Below are 20,830 nucleotides of genomic sequence, written 5' to 3'. Positions count from 1 at the left end.
GATTCGTTTTTCTATTAGAAAATTCCTTTCTCTGGGGTTGTATAATGTTCTCACAACCCGATTCCTCTGTCTCTCTCCCTCTCTCGTAGAATGTGTTTTTTTTTTTTTTTTTTTTTTGGAGTAAATACCATTTATTTCAGCACGTCTTCTTAGAAAATAAAAAAGGCCCGTATTCCTGAAAAATTTAAAATGGATCTATTTTAGTGTTATTAGCGATTAATATGGGTCTTTTTTAAATTTGTGAAAGACCATAATTTTAACTAAATGAGTCCATTTTGAATTTCTTAAGGATCACAATAAACTTTTTTATTTGCTAGAGACTAAAGCGGGCATTATGAAATTTGTTAAGGATCAAAAATGGTATTTACTTTTTTTCTTTTAAAATCTTTGGAGGATAAATTTTGAAAACTGATTTTAGAGTAAAAAAAATAATAAAACTTATTTGAATATAGTTAGTTGTAGTTATTTACATAAATACCATTAATGAATCTTCGTATTTATAAGTTTGCCACCGTAAAATAATTTAAAATTAAAATAAAAGTCAATTTAATTACGAAAATGTCATTAATAAAATCCTATATTTATAGGAATATCACCGCACAAAAAAAAAAAATAAAAGAACAACTTTTGAAAACATCTATTAGTTGTTTTCCTTTTTCAATTTTTAAAACAAAAAATCAGATGCTGTTTTGAAAACAAATATAATGAAAACACTTTTTCCAAACAATTTTTTTTTTGTTGTTTTTAAAACTTTAAAACTGTTTTGAAAAACAAAAATCAATGAGAGCCTGGGTCTGTTTGATCGTGTTTTTTGTTCTTAAAACTGTTTTGTAAAATAGTTATGGAAATAGTTGTTTTTTATATTTTTTAATTTTTGAAAGTTAAAAATCAAAACAGAAAACAAAAACAACTCAGACATGTTCTCTAAATTTGATTCTAAAAACAAAAAAATAGTTATAGTTTTCAAAATATTTTTTACAAAACAGACTTTACCAAATGAGTTTTTTTAATTTTTTTGTTCTGAAAACTAAAAAACTGTTTTTAAAAACAACAATCAAACAGACCCTTAATGTTTCTGTTTCGGTGTGTCCAGTTAATTTTTTGTTCTCCAATATGATTCATTCGTTTTTATACGATTGTGATAGGAATTTTTTTTTCCCAATAAAAACAGAAACATTTTTTCAAGCATACAAGCATAAAGCAGAGCATCTGCTGCCCTCTACATTTTACTTGTCAATAGTGGCTACAACTTTCTTTCCATTAGGAATCATCCCTGTTTTGCCTTTTTTTTATAGAAAAAATATATTCTTATGTTACTGAAGAATATTTGTCTCTCTTATTTCCTTATTTTGCTTTTTATAAGTAAATGAGTTTCACATATAATTATATTTATAGCATGAGAAAGCTTCGCTGAAATTAATAAAGCTCTTTTCTATATTATGTTTTTTCTTCATTTGGATAAAGTATCAAACTTTATGGAGTTTTGAGTGAAACCCATCTCAAGTAAAGAATCTAAGTTATTTGATATTATATTGATTATGTAATAGTTAAATTTGATAGTTGATGTAAATGTAATTGTATCATCGGAAAACTTTGTATATGAACAGCTTTGAACGCAGAATTATGGGCCTTATTGGTTGGTCTAGAGGTAGCTTGGAGCAAAGGTTTTAGAAATATGTGAATAGAAGGAGACTCTTAGATGGCTCAACAGCTGGTCCTTATGGGATGTAGTCATTCACACCCATCTTCTACTTTGATTAGTCGCATTAAGGAATTTCGGGCCAAGGATTAGAATGTTACTATTTCTCATATCCATTGTGAAGGGAATGCAGTGGCCGATTGGTTAGCTGCTTATGCTAGCAACTTAGGGCCTATTTAGAGCACCTGATAAAGAAGATATGATAAGATAACTTATCATATCCTATTTTTATTTCTTGTTTGGTGGGTCGATAAGATATGATTAGCTTATCCTATTGTCTCATTTTATCCTATCCAATACATGATTTCTTATCCTATGGGGGGAGCTGGGTTAGGATTCAACATGATAGGATAACAATATTGGATACCCAATATATCCTCACGCTACCCAATATATTCCCATGCTACTCAATATATTTGTATTTATTGCATTATATTTTCTTTTTTCTTTTTTCTTTCTTCTTCTACATAATCTTATCAGATTGATAATCAGGTGCTCATCTGTCCACCAAACGAGCACTTATCTTGAAATGTTCAGTTATTGGATCTTTCTTCTTTGGAGTGCATGCATCAGTTACATAGTGACTTCATGAAAACTCATTGGCCTAGGCTTTGTGCTTAGTTTATTTTGTTTCTTTCTGTCTTTTTTTTTTTTTTTCCATTTTGTGTACAAATAATAATAATAATAATAATAATAATGTTGCGGGAGTAGCTCTCCCTAGGTAGTGTGCTGGTTAGGGAACAGTGATCAAAATGTCACTGTTCATCAACTTTTTTATCTAAATGCCACGCGAACAGTCTTATTTCCCAATCTACCACTGGGGCGAGTTCGCTATCCGGTGTAGCGAACTCGGTTTGCTGACGTGTCACGTTTCTAGTGTACACCAAGTTCGCTACACGGGGTAGCGAACTTGGTTTACCCTATGTAGCGACCTTCAAACCTTTTTTTTATTTGGTACTTGTTATCCACTAGAAATGTACACGTCAGCAAACCGAGTTTGCTACACTGGATAGCGAACTTGCCCCCGTGACAGATTGAGAAATAAGACAGTTCGCGTGACATTTAAATAAAAAAATTGATGAACAGTGATACTTTGATCAGTGTTCCTGTTGGTTAGGCGATGGTAGTTTATGTAGTTTTGTTTTAGCTTTCCAGTTTGTTTAAAAATAAGTGGGTAAGGAGGTTTGATATAATATGATATGTTATTTAATATGAAAAGGAATCTTAATCATTCATAAATAAATCAATGATCGTAAGATTGACACTTTCTATTTTAACATATTTTATGTGTCTTTTCTCTCACTTTTGTTAATTTGTTATGAATAATTATAATTCTCTCAATTAATATGATCATATTAAATAACACAATAGATAATTGATGCTCATTAAATAAATGTATATTTCAATTTTGGTTCCGTAGTACACATGATAAACTTTTTAAGAAATTTTATATTTAACAAATCAAAATAAATTTAATATTTATATAATTTTTATGGAAGAAAGAAGGGTTTCGATGCAGAATCAATACAAGAAAAGTTACGAAGGAAAAAGAAATAGTACATATAATAGAAACTGATAAACGTTATACTTACTATACTTTTAACTTTATTATTCTTATTATTTAATTAATTATTATTGGATTAATTTAAAATTAACGATAATTTTTTTTTTTAACCGTTATTTTAGATTGATTTAAAAGTAATCAATTAAATAATGAGGCTAAAAACCTAAAATATCCACCGGATAAACAATATCAACAACATAATTAACGAGTTGATTTTTTTGGTAACAAAACCACAATAACTGCTACAACTTCACGCAGAGATTGCTTTGTTTTCCCACTTCAATCTTTCAGCAAGGCAATCTCTCTCTATTCCTCCAAAGATGGAGTGCCTCGATTTTCTCTTTCGGTATAGAATATTGTCCTTCTGCTTCATTCTCGAAATTTCTTTTGCTTTTTCTGACTTCCTTTCTTTTCCTTTTTTTTCTTCTTTCTACTTTTTCAAGTTTTGGATTTTTCTCTTTTCCTCTGCACCCTCCCTTTTTTTCTTTAACAAAAATCCTATTACTAATGTTGTTTGTTCCATGTTTGTGTTTCATGCTTTGTCGAAACTTTGAAGGGCACTGCTGCTTAGGATGTTATATGGGCTTTTGGGATCCGACCCAGATCCTGTTTCTGTCTGATCCAGCTATATTTGCTGCTGAAATCCTCATACAAGGAAGAGGAGAAGGTAACTGTTGTTGCAGGCTTCTCATATTTCAGACAATTTTAGATTTAGATTTTTTTTTTTTGTATCAATAAACAGTTTTAGGATTTTTTTTAATTTTTTTTTTTTTTGTTCCTTTCATTTTTTTATTCTAAATTTGTTTGTTGTAAGAGGGAAAGTATAGTGCATTTTTGTTTGTGTGTGTGTGTGTGTGTCTTGTATTGGGAGTTTTGGTGTAATTTTGAGCTCGGCATGTGTTTGTATTCCAGAATTTTCCCCCAATTGAAGAAGGATGGGTACCTCTGGTTCTAGCTGCCCCCAAATAAATGGCTTGTTGATAAGTTTAGTTGAAGATCAGTGTCTTTTGATGGCTGGGACGGAAGTGAAGTTATAAGGTTATTGTTTCACTTGGGTGTCATTTTTTGCCTGGTGTTGAACTTAATGCAATTGGGATAGCTTGCCACTAGAGATTGTTGCTTTGTTTGATTTGGAGGAGTTTCGCTGAGTAGTGTGCTCTGAAGTGCATTTCAATAGTTTTTTTGTTGAATAGATTTTAAGTTATGATCAAACAGATATTAAATAGGCTCCCTCGAAAGCCCTCAAAATCTGTTGATAATCGTGAAGGAGGAGGAACATTAACAGCCTCTTCAACTGCTTCTACTAGTTCAAGAAGCAGCAGTGATTTAGCAGGTTACCGGAATGGAAATTCAACTGCTTCTCCTCTTTCAGGCTTTAATTCTAATTCAAGTCTTGGACTAAATCATGGTGACAAGTTTCTCCATGATGTGAATTCAAAGCTTAATGGGTGTTTCATAGCTTCCTCTTATGAAGCCTTGCCAAGTTTTAGAGATGTTCCAAGTTCAGAGAAGCAGAATATGTTTATAAGAAAGCTGCAAATGTGTTGTGTTGAATTTGACTTTGCTGACCCTACAAAGAACCTCAAAGAGAAGGACATTAAGCGACAAACATTAGTTGAACTTGTGGATTATGTTTCTTCAGCTAATGGCAAGTTTACAGAAATTACGATGCAAGAAATTGTGAAGATGGTTTCTATAAATTTGTTCAGGACGCTGACTTCTCCTCCCAGTGAAAACAAAGTTCTAGAAGCCTTTGATGTGGAAGAGGAAGAGCCTTCAATGGACCCTGCATGGCCTCACTTGCAAATTGTATATGAATTCCTTGTAAGGTTTGTTGCATCACCTGAGACTGATGCAAAGTTAGCAAAAAGATATGTTGATCATTCATTTGTTCTCAGATTGTTAGACCTTTTTGATTCAGAGGATCCTAGGGAGCGGGATTACTTGAAGACAGTTCTTCATCGTATATATGGGAAATTTATGGTGCACCGACCTTTCATCAGGAAAGCAATCAACAATATATTCTATCGATTCATTTTTGAAACTGAGAAACACAATGGGATTGCAGAACTTCTAGAAATTTTGGGGAGTATAATCAATGGATTTGCTTTGCCGCTGAAAGAAGAACACAAATTATTTCTTGTGCGAGTGCTTATTCCTCTTCATAAACCGAAATGCTTACTGGTGTACCACCAGCAGTTATCTTACTGCATCACGCAGTTTGTGGAAAAAGACTGCAAGCTTGCTGATACTGTTATTCAGGGATTACTACGATATTGGCCAATTACAAACAGTTCCAAGGAGGTTATGTTTCTAGGTGAGCTGGAGGAAGTTTTGGAAGCAACTCAACCTGCAGAGTTCCAACGGTGCATGGTATCCTTGTTCCGCCGAATAAGTCGTTGTTTGAGCAGTTCACATTTCCAGGTTTGGTAACGTTAGTAGTTCCCATCAGTTTCTACTTTCTCTTTTGTTTTCTTGTATATAATTTCTCAACTGCTCAAGAAAGAAATAGAAAGATTACATGTCGAGGCGTATTTTTCACTAGGAGTGATAGAAATTTGGTGCAGAAAACTGCTTTGCATGTTGAATAGCATCCTAATTTTGTTTGTGTTAAGACATAAAAGATTTGCCTAAGTCTATAAACTAGAATGTCTCTGAAGATAATCTGACATTTGGATTAATATGACTGATACAAGAAGCAGCTGCTTTCACTTTTAATTCATAAAATTACCTTTGACTTTGATTTCTAGGAAGTTCACTTTAAACATTGATGGAGGATAATGGTAAGCTGGACTCTCTTATGGTATTCTAATGTCTTATGACCTTGTCTTAGTTACTTTTTTTTTAATTTTGCTGGTAGATTTTTAGCTGTGTTGACATAGGTTTTGCTGAAAGATATGTGGTCTGTTATTGCTTTGACAATTTGATGTCCATGCGATGCCATATGTGTGGTCATTTCATTTGGATTGTTTGTTACAGAATTAGGTAAGTTTTATAGTATAGGGGCAACGGATTCACCTAGTTTGCGCCAGAAATTTAGCAGTTGATTATTGAGAATGCAAATGTCATGAAAATATTATTGTTTATGCTGCAGATAATATGGTGCACATATTTCTCCATGTAGGGAATCTCATTGAGAAAGAACATCTTATTTATCTTGCGCATTCACCAACTGTATTACAAACTTCCTAGATAGTAGATGTTAATCTGTTGACTTGGTGCATATTCCTTAAAAGGATAGCTAGACAGAACTATGGCAATCACATTAGGTGTCTTTCATGGACAATGTCTTGTTATGGGACTAGTGGATGATCAAATTCATAGGAGCTGTAGACATTTGAAAATAATGAAAAGTTATGGGAAAAGTTGCAATTTACAAAAATTTATCAAAACAAGAAATCCAACGTATACAATTTGCTGGATAAAGAAATTGATTGCTCTAATGCTCAGCTTATGGGTTACACTTGTTGGCTTTTTTTAGTTTGATTGAATTGATAATATTTTTTGTCTTTTTTTGTTTTAGTTACAAGGTCTACATGTTAGGACTCATGAGGATGTTAGAGAAATATAATATAAAATCATTACTAGAGTTTTCACCTAAAAGCTTAAGCTAAGCTTTCGGGTTGAATTAATTGCTTTACATAGTATCAGAGTCCCTGTGACCCAGTGGCCACGAGTTTAATCCTTACCGTCTCGTTCTACTAAGAAATAATTAAATATTATGGAGTTTCTTGATATAGGTAGGTGGGCCTGTGGATTGTCCATCCTTCAAGCCTAATGGACTCTTGTGTTGCGGGATGTGTTAGAAAAAAAGAATATAAAACCATTAATATGACCTTCACCTAACAAATTAAGTTTTTAGGTTGAATTGGTTGCTTTACAGAGGATTATTTTTGAGTGATTTTCTTTGTTAATGGATTAATTATGCATACTGTTAATCTCATTACAAAACTGCAAGATTAGTTTGCAGGCTAAGCCACAAATTAATCTTAATGCAATGTGATGCAAAATTATAGGAAAAATAGGCTTTCAGGAAAATGCAGAAGTTTTTTGCTATCTATTATTCCTTAATAATCAAAAGTCTCCTTTTCACATCCTTCTAATAAGCCTTTTAATCAGGCAATACAAAAAGTAACTGATAATAAAGGACCATCAACGGTCTTAAAACTAATACAAAACGGAAATAACCATAAACCAAACATAAAGTCATGCAAACTAAAACGTCTGCAATTATTAAAATTATAAAAGGCCTTAAAACTAAAATGTCTGCAATTATAATAACTTATGGTGACTCAAGTGCATCATCCTCCCTCGCTACGAAAAGATTCGCCATCGAATCTACGTCGTCTTTATTGACGTCAACTTCTTCAGGTGGTAATCCAAGCAGGAATTCTTCTGGCATTGCATCTGCGAATTTTGTCAGTTCTAAAATTTCTGACTTGGACAGCAGAGAATCCTTTGCTTCCTTCCTCCAATTTGAAGGTGCTAGTGTTAAAGGTGACCATCCTTTTTGAAGGTGTAAGTATTTTTGAAACCATCATGTTTTGCCTTCCTATCAAATTGCCATGGCCTACCTAATAAAATGTGACAAGCATCCATAGGAACGACATCGCACCATACCTCATCTGAATATTTTTTTCCAATTGAAAAACACACGAGGCATCTTTTGGTTACCCTTACCTTATTCCCTTTTTATAGCCAATACAAGCTTATAAGGTTGTGGGTGTGCTTCTGTTTTTAGCCCCAATTTTTCTACCATAGTGGTAGAAACCACATTTTCACAACTCCCTCCATCTATAATCACACTGCATGCTTTTCCCCCGCTGGTGCACTTGGCGTGGAAAATGGTGTGCCTAAGCCACGTTTCATCATTCACCAAATCCTCATTCAAGACTCTTCGATTGACTAGTGATTCTCCGGTATCAGCATAGACAATCTCTACCTCTTCAGATTCCGTTTCTTCTTGTTCATCTACATTGTCATAGATTGGTTCTTCATAAAAAATTGGAGCATCTGCAAACGTCACAATCTGTTTATTTGGACATGGACAATCTGCAGCAAAGTGTCCAATTCCTTGGCATTTGAAACATCTCTTCCCTGCACTACTTCCTTTACTCGACCCTTCCTTGTTGGGAATATTTTTTTGAGGCGTAGAACTCCCTTCAGCAGCTGAAGTTGCTGATGAACTCACTGATTTAGCTCCGAATTCCTTTCTAGGAAATCTTGATTGAAACTTAGAACTGTCACCCTTTCCTTTACATTGTCCTTCCACCTTCAAGGACAGTTTGCACACATCTTCATAAGACCAATACTGTTGTAGGTACACAACATCAGAAATTTCATCCCGCAATCCACCTAGATATCGAGAAATCACTTGTTCATCTTCTTTGACCATGTCACAATGCATTCGAAGACGATCAAATTCAGTGGTGTATTGTTCCACCGTAAGGTCACGTTGCCTGAAATTGTGATACTCAATAAAGGCCTCTTGTCTGTATTGAGCAGGCAAAAATTTGTGCTGCAACAATTTCTTCATCTTGTCCCATCTTTGAATCTTAGACTTTCCTTCTCTGATTCTTTGTTTCTTGACATGTTCCCACCAGATTGAGGCATGCTTCCTCAATTTGATTGCCACTAATTTCACCTTTTGCTCATCTGTGAGGTTTTTTAAATCAAAAACCCTCTCGACGGTGTATCACCAGTCGATGAATACGTCAGGGTGAGTTGATCCCTCAAATTCTGGAATCTCGATCTTCATCCCAAAATTGGATGTGAAGGGTTGATTACCGGTTCGACTCTCCTTGGTCTTTCGCGGTTCCAAAATGGATTTTTATCCTCCTCTTCCTCTGGAGATGACAGTTCAGATTCTTGTCTCCCTTCTGACCCGTGCAACTGTGCCTCTGCAAGCAGTTGTTCGAGTTCTTGGATCCGTCTGTCCTTTTCCTCAATTTCAGCATCTCTCGCATCATTATAATAATCGTCATCGGTAGGTTGACCGCGTCCTCTGCCGCCACGACCTCTTCGTCCACGACCACGACCTCCACAATTTTCCTGCTCAGCCATCTTTAAGGCAACCTGAGCTCTGATACCAAATGATGCAAAATTATAGGAAAAATAGGCTTTCAGAAAAATGCAGAAGTTTTTTGCTATCTATTATTCCTTAACAATCAAAAGTCTCCTTTTCACATCCTTCTAACAAGCCTTTTAATCAGGCAATACAAAAAGTAACTGATAATAAAGGACCATCAACGGTCTTAAAACTAATACAAAACGGAAATAACCATAAACCAAACATAAAGTCATGCAAACTAAAACGTCTGCAATTATTAAAATTATAAAAGGCCTTAAAACTAAAACGTCTGCAATTATAATAACTTATGGTGACTCAAGTGCATCACAATGCAGTGTCAATTGTTGAAGTAAGATGATGGATTATCCCTGTGACATGGGACTCCTATGCTGGCTTCTGATGGTAACTTGGGCTATTAGCTGTCTGTTCAGTATGGGATGTGAGTGAAATGGTACCTTGATAGCACTGTCTGTTCAGTATGGGATGTGAGTGAAATGGTACCATGATAGCACCTGTTGCCTATTTTTTGTGGTAGAAACTGTGTTCGCGAGGATTCTATTATGGTCTGGTTAGACATTGCATATTAGAAATGTTGCGTTACCTGAAATAGTAATTGATTAGGAAGTGTTCTGAATTGTGGTGGTGCTTAGAAGTGGTAGCACTTTTCATTGAAGTGTACAATGTTTTTAATTTTTTTGAGTATTCAAATATTTAAATTAGAGGATGACCCTTGGCGCAATGGTAGGTTTGCTGCCTCACGAGTTCTAGTCACAGCCTCACAGGAAACAACCTCTTCGATTACAGGGGCTAAGCTGTGTACATGTCACATGTCACACTCCCTAGACCTCAATGACTAGGCTGCCCTTTAATTTAGTATTTAAACAGAAAGGTGTAGCTATCATTTCTGGAATGTAAAGTGTATGCTTTGATTTCATTGAATGCTTTGATTTCATTGACGTTAAGTGGTTGCAGTAGCAACATACTCTATGGTGGTAATGGGAGTGTGATGATGCTCATCAAAGGGTTTTCGTTGCTGTTGGAGTATATACAGCAAAGTCTCTGATGTTTTATTAAATTTGGCAAGGAATGGGAATTTAGTTGAGTTTCTTGAATGAGGTTTCAAATGTAACCGTACTCCTATTTTGCTCTGCAAAATCATACATAGTTCGAGGAGTCAAAATATACAAAAAAAAAAACAGTTATTTCAACTTTAAAATCATTCTCCAAGACTTCTATTGAAAATACAACCTCTGTGCTCTGTACTTATCCTGTTGAGGGAACCTTTCCATGCTAATTATTGATTCTCTGTTTGCTATCTTATTGAAATGTAATCCTTCTAAAGTTGCCATTTCCTCAGCTTTCTCTTTCAACACATGAACTTTTCATATCTGTTCTCAACTTCTCATTATAATTAGCAGTGTTTGTGTTACGATCCTACTCCAAGGTATGGGACTTGGAGTCCCACATTGGTTATATGGGTGACTAATGTGGGATTTATATAGACTTTGGATTCTCTTACCTCTTGAGGTAGCTTTTGGGGTGAGGTTCTCCCAAAGTTTGTATCAGTTTGATATTCCCAAATTGCAAGGGAAGATGCTACTTCTTCCATCAATAAAAGAAATACTAGCTGTTATTCATGCGTCACATGAATGTAAAAATTTAGAATTATACAATGTGAAAACAATTGGAGAACTTATACAAAAGAAATGACGACCTTTCCCCTTCTACTTGTCTTATAGTTCATAGGGGAGTGTGAGGAGGTAGTCACTATGTGATAAATCATACCGATCAATGATTACTTAACTAGCAATATAACTTTTTGTTATTATTTAAAATATGTACTCCTTCTGACCCTTTCTGTTGGTCTTTTCCTCTTCCTTCTGACCTTGTATGTCAACATCCTTCCGGAAACATGGAGCAAAGACTAATTTCATAATGTTCCTACTTTATTTTTATAGAGTTGGCATTCTTTATTCATGGCAGGCTTTTATAATTGACACTCGTTGACAATGTTATGATGAGAGCATTACCCTGGATTCTGGATATTTTTATTGTCACCGTGGTTCTATGCTTTATAGTCTCTGTCTCTCATATGATTTTTTGTTCATTTGCAGGTAGCAGAAAGGGCTTTGTTCTTGTGGAATAATGTCCACATTGAGAACTTGATCAAGCAGAACCGCAAAATAATACTTCCTATTGTCTTACCTGCTCTGGAGAAAAATGCTCGAAATCACTGGAACCAGGCAGTCCAGAGTTTGACAATAAATGTACGCAAGATCTTCTCTGATACCGATCCTGAACTCTATGAGGAGTGCTTGCACAAATTTCAGGAAGAAGAAGCACAAGAGAAGTCTATAAAGTCCAAGCAGGAGGCCTCATGGAAGCGTTTGGAAGAAATCGCGGCCATGAAAGCTGCAAGCAATGAACCAGTTCTAGTTTCTCCCAGAACCGCCTCACGTATAACTTCTTCAGGGTAGGCAATTATACTCGGTTGTAGCAATCCTTGATTTTTTTTCATTGCAGGGTCAAAAAAGCATGATGATACAAGGGGTGATATGTGCAAGACAGTCGTTATTGTTGGTTCCCTTGGTCTCATGATAGAGTCACTATGCAAAATATATGGGGTATACAATATAGCTCTATCATGGTTTTGCAAGCTTAGAATGTAGATATTGGATTGGTTAGAAATAAATGGTCGCTTCCAGTCAAAAGTCTAGACCCAGTTTATTTGGAAATTTGCTTTGTAAAGCTGCCCTTTGCAGTTTGATGTAATTAAATTAATGATGATTTTTAATACATATTTTTCTCTTTTTTGCATTCGTAGTATCTCATCATTTGCTTGTTATGACTCCTTGTGCTGCAGCAAACAATAGAGGGGATGTACTTGCAAAATAAAAATAAAAATTCCAACGCTCTTCATTAGGATGCAAGTGTATGTAGGTCAAATCAATAGGTTGCTGAGGTAGCAAGTAAATATGGAGGTGTCTTAAGAGTGTTAGTGTTAATAGTGTAGAAGTCCCACATTGAGTGTCTCTTTGTATTCTTCAATTGGTTTGCTATATAATAGCACCAATGTTGTGTAGTTTAATACAACAAGGATTACTATTATTTCCTCTTGTATCTATGATATTCAACATGGTATCAGAGCCTAACAAGAGGAATCTTAATCCGTTTAACTTAGTTCTATTTTCCATGATTTCAATATGTTATAGAGAGATATCACCCTCCTTGAGGGATTCCTGTTGCTATTTCTTTTTCGGGTTTTTCTTAGTATGTTCTGTGACTGCAGCTTAGACCGATCTGTCACATCAGACAAGAATGATCCTTGGGAAGTTGTTGGGTTGACCACCGTTGTCGTTGACCGACCACCGTTGACCGCGTCGTCCACCGTTGACAGCCGTCTCCGGCGACTTTTTTGGTGACTTTTCCGATGACTTTCCGGCGACTTTTTCGGCAATCTACCACCGTCTCCGACGACTTTTCCGACGACCCACCGTCGTCTCCGACGACTTTTCCGATTCCACGAAGCTTTGTTTTTCTGTAATCTTCTTTCTTCCTAAGATGGAGTATTTATACTATTCATCATCCATCTTGAGGGGGAGCACTGTCCAAGTTGCTGATGTTGTCTCCGCTGATGTTAATTCCGACACCAAAGTTCCTCTTGAGGGGAGCACTGTCCATGTTGCTGATGGTCATTCCAGCACAATTGTCTTTGCCGATGATAATTCCGGCACAGTTTAGAAGTTCCTCTTAAGGGGGAGCACTGTCCATGTTGCTGATGGTCATTCCAGCACAATTGTCTTTGCCGATGATAATTTCGGCACTGTTTAAAAGTTCCTCTTGAGGGGGAGCACTGTCCATGTTGCTGATGGTCATTCCAGCACAATTGTCTTTGTCGATGATCATTCCGGCATCTTCCATGTTGATGTTCATTTTGAGCACATTGTTGATTTTTGGTTTCTCATTTAGGAGATTTATTTTGATGTTATGTTACTTGGTCTTTCTTGTAATAAGCTTGTAGCATAGTCAAGGGGAAACCACGGCTGCTCACCAACTGTTAAATGAAATGTCCGAGAGGGATCTTGATGCTGATGTCCTGGTCAGCTCAGTTGTCTTTGTCGATGATAATTCTGGCACCATCCATGCTCTGATGTCCATTCCAGCACTGTCTCTTTATCAGCTCTTCAGACTGATGGTCATTCCAGTTGATTTGTTGCACTTAGTCATTTCATTTCGTTGATGTAGCATTGTTGTTTTTTGGTTCCTAATGGGAGTATTATTTATGTATCAAGCTTGTAGCATATGATCTATATGCTACAGCTTGAGGGAGAGTGTTAAAAGTGTTAGTGTTAATAGTGTAGAAGTCCCACATTGAGTGTGTCTCTTTGTATTCTTCAATTGGTTTGCTATATAATAGCACAAATGTTGTGTAGTTTAATACAACAAGGATTACTATCATTTCCTCTTGTATCTATGATATTCAACAAGGTCTCAATTTATTTTATTGAGATAAAAAAGTATTTTATTCCTTGACAATAGATTGGAAAAGGATGCAAGAGATGATGATCCTTTCTAGTTAATCTGCATGTGATGTGGTAGAATATGCAATAACGAACTGAACCAAATCGTAATTTAATATGAACATGTTTAATTTTTATACTTTGCAATGTTTATTAATGTATACGATCTCGTAATATCATTGTTTAATCTTTATATTTTTTAATGCTTATTAATGTATTCAATCTCGTCATATTATTCCATAAAATAAATCATAAATAACGCTAGGTTGTTGAAACTAGTTTTTCTATAATGACGATTGACATAAGATGGAATGCTAGCTTTCCGGTACCATAAGATTGCTAGAAAATAAGAATATATTATAAAAAACAATAATTTTATTAGTATTAAGTATATAATTATATCATTAGTTGCTAAATTCTTATAAAGGCCTTCGTGTAATTGAGTGGTGCTCCAATAAAAAAAATATCTTAAAATATAATTTGATTATAGCATGTATGAACCATTATAGAATAAACAAAGCTACCACTAATTACGGAAATGTTGTGTTCAACGTTCTTCTATTTATCTGAGATTCGTCTAGGAAAACCCACCCCTCTCTTCACATCCATCTTGAGAGAACCAACTTCTTCATGGTATACAAATTGGGGGTTATAATATCCAAATTATTCTCAAAAAATATTTTTCAATAACCCAATTCATTAAATAATACGAACAGAATTATTCAAATCAGTAAAACATAAAATTGATTGTCTCAGATGATGGGGGTATGATAATTGATTGTCAGAGTAATCTTATCTTTCTGGTTTACTTTTATTTATGCTCTCTGCGGTGCTCTTTTTTTATCTTAGACTGTGGTCATTTCTTGTCTAATCTTTTTTAGCGGTATCTCTGGAACCCAATCTCAGCTTTCTCTTCTATATTAAGCTGATTTCATGGGATGCCTTCCTTTAACAATCCATCCCAATATTTATAGCAGGAAGCTTGGTTAGCAAATTATTAATAATATTTATGAGACCAAATCACACACGATTGAAACGGGGATGATGTTCTTTATCTTGGCCTGGAGTTGTTGTATAGGAACAATATGCCTTTGTCCTTTGCTAGCACGGTGAGTCCAGATGGGGGGTACCTGCGAAAACATTCTGATGCTTAAGTCAGTATCAGAGGCATGTGTATGTATATGAATAATGAAATAGATAGATGTACCTGGGTGTGTACCCTCTTCTTATATAGCAGTTATGATGCCGCTTCATAAGGCGGTATGGCTTCTGATTGGCCATGTTTGGGCTGCAGGTCAGACTAGGACCTAAGTAGCCTTATCTACTTAGTATCAGGTTATCTTGATGAAGTCGCGACGAGCTGGTGCTGTCCTCTGTTTATTAGTTCAAAGGTGCAGTGAGCTTGCCTTGGTTCTTAAGTTAGCTTCCTTATTTATGGATCTTATATCAAAAGGCGGTTTCATGCGCGATAGGAGCATCGCGTCTTGCCATGCGCAATGGGGACATCACGCCTGGCCTTGTGCGTGAGGTTGACCATCGCGCTTTGCTCTGGATCCTTCATTATATTGGGCTTCCTTGTATGTTATTGGGCCTCTAATGGGCCTACTATATTTTATCCAGATCAGTTGCCCCCTAGCTTGCAGTTTTGTCATGTGGCAAAGTTGTGAGGTATATATATGTGTTTGTGTGCGATATTTCTATCTTGCATGTTTTTTTTGATAGCTGCGGTAATCATGTTAAAGTGTCATCATGATTTTAGCCGCTTAAAAACGGTGGATTAGACGTTAACAGTCAGAAGCATTAAATGCTATGGAGATTACGTGGGTGTTTACTGGTAAGCGTGGGTGGTTTTGAAGTGTAAACGTTTTACCTTCTTTCCACGTGTCCCTGTAAAACCGTTTACCACAACACGTTTTGTGACCTTCGAACTATCCGTTTGACATAACCTTTCATATTTGTACTAAGCTTTTCGGTTTAGAGGGAAAATATTTCATTGAGACTGTGAGAGATCCTCTGTTCCTTAGTGCTTGCTGATTTCTTCTGCTTTTTCGGTGTTGACACGTCCTGCTCGTGGTTAGTTTATCCGAAGTATAAATCTCAGGCATGTTCTTCATCCTGCTTTATTACCTCATCTGCTTCATTGTTTATGTTTGGGATATGTCTGATAATCGCAAATTTGTGAATTTCATCAGATTAACCGAACGGTCTGGCTCGTCCAGTCCTCCCTCTAAATCACTACCTAGATCAAGCTCGTTGGGAACTAGGGAAGTATGGCTTACTGACAAGTGTGCCACTCCCTGTTCTAACATTTTTGTAAATGATAGCCGTTTTCCTGCTAGTAGACGGTTTGGACTTGGTTCGTCTTCGCGAACCCTTGAATCGCGAAAATGCGAAAACTCTTTCTCAACAGAGTTCGTCGTTGTTCCCAAAGATTTCCTTTAAAATGACTGGTCCTATTTTGATTTCAAGTGATTTTTCTTCAAAATCTGAATGTAGTGATAGATCTGTAAATACAGTAAACCCTATACCCTCTTCTCCAAATACATTGCGCGATACTTCGTCTCCCATCGCGCAAGATTCTCGCGGTCGAGAGAGTCCAAGTCCCTTACCTTTAAATGTAATATATCCAGCAGAGTATCCTTTTAAGAAAAGAATTTTGATGATTATAAATCTGCATTTGTTTTCTCTGCTTCTTCTAACTCGTCTTCTTCTACTGATTCTTCTTCTTCTGAATCAGATTTTGTTTCCCCTCAAATCAAGGAAATTATGGCGAGACGTGGTGCTGGTGATAAGAAGAAGCAAAAACTGAATCCCGATTCCAAAAAGAAAGTTTTATATATTGATCCCGAAGGAGAATCTCCAGTCAAGCGTAATCTGCAGGATGAAAAATCCCTAAATTGGGTAGCAGATACAGTGCTTGATACTTCCTCTATATTCTGCTCGCCAGAAGAGCTAGCGCAAGTAAGAGTTGCCATCCACATTACCCTAACCAAGCTTTTGACGATCAGTGGGAAATTGGTGTTGTGCCGAAAAACGAGCGTGTTTGCTCATCGCGCGCAGAAGGTTCTGCCAGGCATTTCTTTATGATGTATGCCTATTTTTTCTTGTCAATAGAAGTTCGCCTTCCTTTTTCATCTTTCGTCTGTAAGTTGCTGGCGCATCTGAACGTGGCGCCCTCACAGTTGACCCCAAATGGCTGGGATTTTATCAGGGTATACGAGATGGTCTGCAAGGCCTATAATCTCTTTCAATCTCCAGAGTCATTTTTATACATGTTTAGCGTGATGGGGCCTCATTCAAGCTGGGTGTCTTTTAGAAGTAAGGTGAAGTTTTGTGAATCATACTGCCGGAAGATTAACAAGTGGACCACAGAATACTTCAAAATTTATCCTGCTGAAGGTGCTACCCCTTTTTCTTGGGAGAAGATAATACTCACATCCTTCCTTTGTATTGGACCGAGCATCCTGCTGAGGGGGAAAATTTGGTTTATAATTTTGATGATTTGAGCGATCTGGAACAGCAGACTGTGACCGCGCTAAGTAATATTGCGCGTGAGGCTTCAGATACAGGCTCTTTGAGCACGTATACAATTTTGAACGAATATACTGATGATGATATTCGATCCTTTTTGGGTAATTTAGAACTTTATTCGTTTGTTGAGTTTATGTATAAAGATTTTTGTGTAGTTTATGTTATAGATTTTGTATATATCTAACACGAACTCCTTTTTCAATTTGTTGCAGATAGTTCAATGGCGGCTTCTTTAAGTAGGTTGGAGAAGATAGCGGCCATGCGCGGTGCTGCGGACGCCGGTCCTTCCATTCCTACCAAGCCTTCTATGTCTGCTACCATCACTGTTGCTGAATCAAGTGAGGATGCCAACGCGCGAATGAAGTCACTGATGAAATCTCCAGGTCCTCCAACTGCCCCCGTGAATGTTATCCCCCCTGAAAAGGAGGTAGAAGGTGCCACGAAGGGGAAAAAGAGGACTTTTGAGGAAATGAATGTAGGTTTCCCAGACCTCATTTATTTCGGAGATGGCTGGGAGTTCGATAAGGAGATGTTTGCCAAGGGCAGAGAAATAGGTTCGCGCATTGAAGCGCTACCAAGGGAAAAATGGTTGGGGACGTCTGCGAAGCTAAGTATAGCGAATCAATTTATCATGTCCGTGCCTGGTAAGTAACTATTTGTCGCTTTGTATCTTTTAAAATGTGATATCAATCTCTTTGTGGTAACATATTCTATGTAGCAGGGTCTGTGGATTTCTTGAAAGGACGCATTGATGAATTGAAGGGTGAGATCACGCAACAGCGCGCAGGCTTGAAGAAAAATTAAAGAAGGCTGAGGATGATATGGCGAAGATGAAACAGAATTTGGAGGAGAAGGACACAGATTTGAAGGAAATAAAAACCGCCAACCAAGAATTGAAGACAGAAAAAATTGAGTTATCCAAGCGTGTCTTGGAACTGGAGGGAAATGTTGATGGATGGGAAGAAGAAAAAAATCACTTGACCAATGAGGTGAAGAAATTTCAAGGTTTGTTTGAGAAAGAAGCGGAGGAAACCTACACTAATATCATGAAGAAAGTGCGTTTGTTCAACCCAACAGCCAAGTTGGACAACGCCCATTATTTTTACTACATCAAGGATGGCCTACTAATGACGCTGAATGACGAGGATGAAGAAGTTCTAGTGGAGTTAATCAGCGCTATGAATACAGAGACTATCGTGCCATCTATGCAAGAACCAACCCTTCAAAGGCCAGCTATTGAAGGTGAGGATCGCGTAGAAGTGAATGAGGGTCCTCAAGACATGTCCATTCAGACTATTTGATTTTCTGTGATGCTTTGTCTTATCTGGTCTTCGGTTTGTAAGGAATTAGTCCCAATTTGTATTAAACAATGTTAATTTCGTTTTAAAGATATATGTTTTATGTATGCACGATGACTTTCTACGCGATGACTCCAATATATCTTGTCTTTCTTGCAGAAACATGTGTTATGATTGGATACCATGCATGTATCATTTCATAGAATAGTTGTAGCTATATCTTCTTTAGATGAAGGGATAAAAATACTCCCCGCGTACCTTACCGTCATAAGACGTTTGGGTGTAATCGTATGAGATTTCTTCAAAAGTTGATAACCTTTGAGGAATATTACCTTCCTCATCCTTCTTCTCTTCCTTGAAGCTTTTCCTGAGGATATTGGGGTGTCTCCCCAGTACCGTGCTATGGAACTTTGTGTGTGTTTGGAAATCATTGTTTTTCTTTCCTGATTTTCAGTGCGCGATGCTTGTATCAGTCTGGAAAATGCAGTGGGCTTGTTCCTGTATCTGGAACAAGGATTTGTATCTCATATGGTACTTGAGAGCCATAATTGTATCCTGCATTATGATATAATTCATAATGTATATATTTTGCATACCTTTCTTTTGTGCATGCTCTGAAGTTTGATGTTGCTTTAGTTTGCACTTGATTTTACCGGAAATGTCGCGCTTTGGAGGAAGTTTTAACCAGTTAAGGCTTTATCTTCCTTTCATTTTTATCATCGCGCTGGAACTTTGGAGGGAGTTTTGTTAGCTTCCTTTTACTTGGAGGATCCTTTTAGAGGATCCTTTTGTTTGGAGGGTCCTTTTAGAGGATCCTTTTTCTTGGAGGATTCTTTTATAGGATCCTTTCACTTGGAGGGTCCTTTTATAGGATCCCTTTACTTGGACGGTCCTTTTAGAGGATCCTTTTTCTTGGAGGATCCTTTCACTTGGAGGGTCCTTTTATAGGATCCTTTTTCTTGGATGATCCTTTTATAGGATCCTTTCACTTGGAATCCATCGCGCTTTGTTGTATTGCGCCTTTATGCTCAGGAAAGTGTGATCGTGTTTGATCATATTCACTTATTTTTTATGTGCGATGAATATATTAATCATGTATGAATGTGCGCAATGTATATATTAATAATGTAAAAATCCGCAATCTTTATTTGATAATTTGGAAAGACAATTATTCCACAAACAGAAAAGACTTAACTATAAAATATCTTAAGCTTATCCGTGTTCCATGTGCGCGGGATGGTAAGTCCAGACAACGTCTCAATGACATATGCACCTTTTTCAGTTTTGCTCTGGATGCGATATGGACCTTCCCAATTTGCGGCTAGTTTACCTTGTCGCGCGTTCTTATTTCCTATGTCTGCTCTTCATAGGACTAAGTCTCCTACGTCGAAGCTTCGCTTAATAACTTTTAAGTTATAGCGCGCTGCAATTCTTTGCTTTAATGCCGCCTCCTTGACATGAGCAATTTTGTGCATTTCATTAATTGCATCTAAGTTATGCAGTAATGCCTGCGAATTTCTTTCTTCATTTATGGACATTATTCTCCATGACGGTTCTCCAATTTCAACCGAAATCATGGCTTCACTACCATAAACCATGCAGAACGGGGTTTCCCCAGTAGTTGAATGTGGGGTAGTTCTGTAACCCCACAACACATAGTCCAATTGTTCAGCTAATCTCCTTTAGTTGCTTCTAATCTTCTTTCCAATCCTCGTTTCAGGACTCTGTTTGCATCTTCTGCCAAGCTGTTCGTTTGTGGATGTTCAACAAAAGTGTATGTGTTTGATGTGCAAATCTTGCAGTATTTGATTGAATTTTTTATCCACAAAATGCGTTCCATTATCAGTTATAATGGTATTAAGGACGCCAAATCTACATATGATTTTTCGATAAAAGAATCGGCGAATTTTATTGGCCGTTATTGTGGCTAAAGCTTCTGCCTCGATCCATTTGGAGAAATAGTCTATCGCCACTAGTAACCATTTCACTCCCCCGACTGCAATCGGGAATGGTCCTAATATATCCATACCCCATTGGTAGAATGGCCAAGGGGATATCATTGAAGACAACTCCTCAGGGGGACCATGGTGCGAATCTGCGTGCTCTTGACAATTGACACAATGCCACACGTGTTGCTTAGAATCTTCT

General features: G+C 36.7%; 1 protein-coding gene across 1 annotated transcript; it reads left to right on the top strand.

The window, feature by feature from the left end:
* The first annotated feature begins 3,504 nt into the window (after window positions 1–3,504).
* LOC133316332 (serine/threonine protein phosphatase 2A 57 kDa regulatory subunit B' theta isoform-like) lies at window positions 3,505–12,148 on the top strand. Its single transcript, XM_061518069.1, has 4 exons — window positions 3,505–3,609; window positions 3,820–3,930; window positions 4,176–5,687; window positions 11,448–12,148. Exons 3-4 carry the CDS (start codon window positions 4,467–4,469, stop codon window positions 11,808–11,810), a joined length of 1,584 nt encoding a protein of 527 aa, XP_061374053.1. The 5' UTR covers window positions 3,505–3,609; window positions 3,820–3,930; window positions 4,176–4,466; the 3' UTR covers window positions 11,811–12,148.
* The last annotated feature ends 8,682 nt before the right edge of the window (window positions 12,149–20,830 follow it).

Source organism: Gastrolobium bilobum, unplaced genomic scaffold (genome assembly GCF_033153095.1).
Source record: "Gastrolobium bilobum isolate Gb01-03AN ecotype WA unplaced genomic scaffold, APGP_CSIRO_Gbil_v1 utg36875, whole genome shotgun sequence".
Classification (NCBI taxonomy): Eukaryota; Viridiplantae; Streptophyta; class Magnoliopsida; order Fabales; family Fabaceae; genus Gastrolobium; species Gastrolobium bilobum.
Note: the sequence above shows the minus strand (reverse complement) of the source record. Positions and strands in the feature narration are given on the sequence as shown.

Bases quoted from the DNA above. Each gene is read 5' to 3' on its own strand.
- LOC133316332 (XM_061518069.1), top strand. From the start codon at position 4,467: ATGATCAAACAGATATTAAATAGGCTCCCTCGAAAGCCCTCAAAATCT. The intron at 5,688-11,447 runs GTTTGGTAACGT...GTTCATTTGCAG, and splicing joins TGAGCAGTTCACATTTCCAG to GTAGCAGAAAGGGCTTTGTT.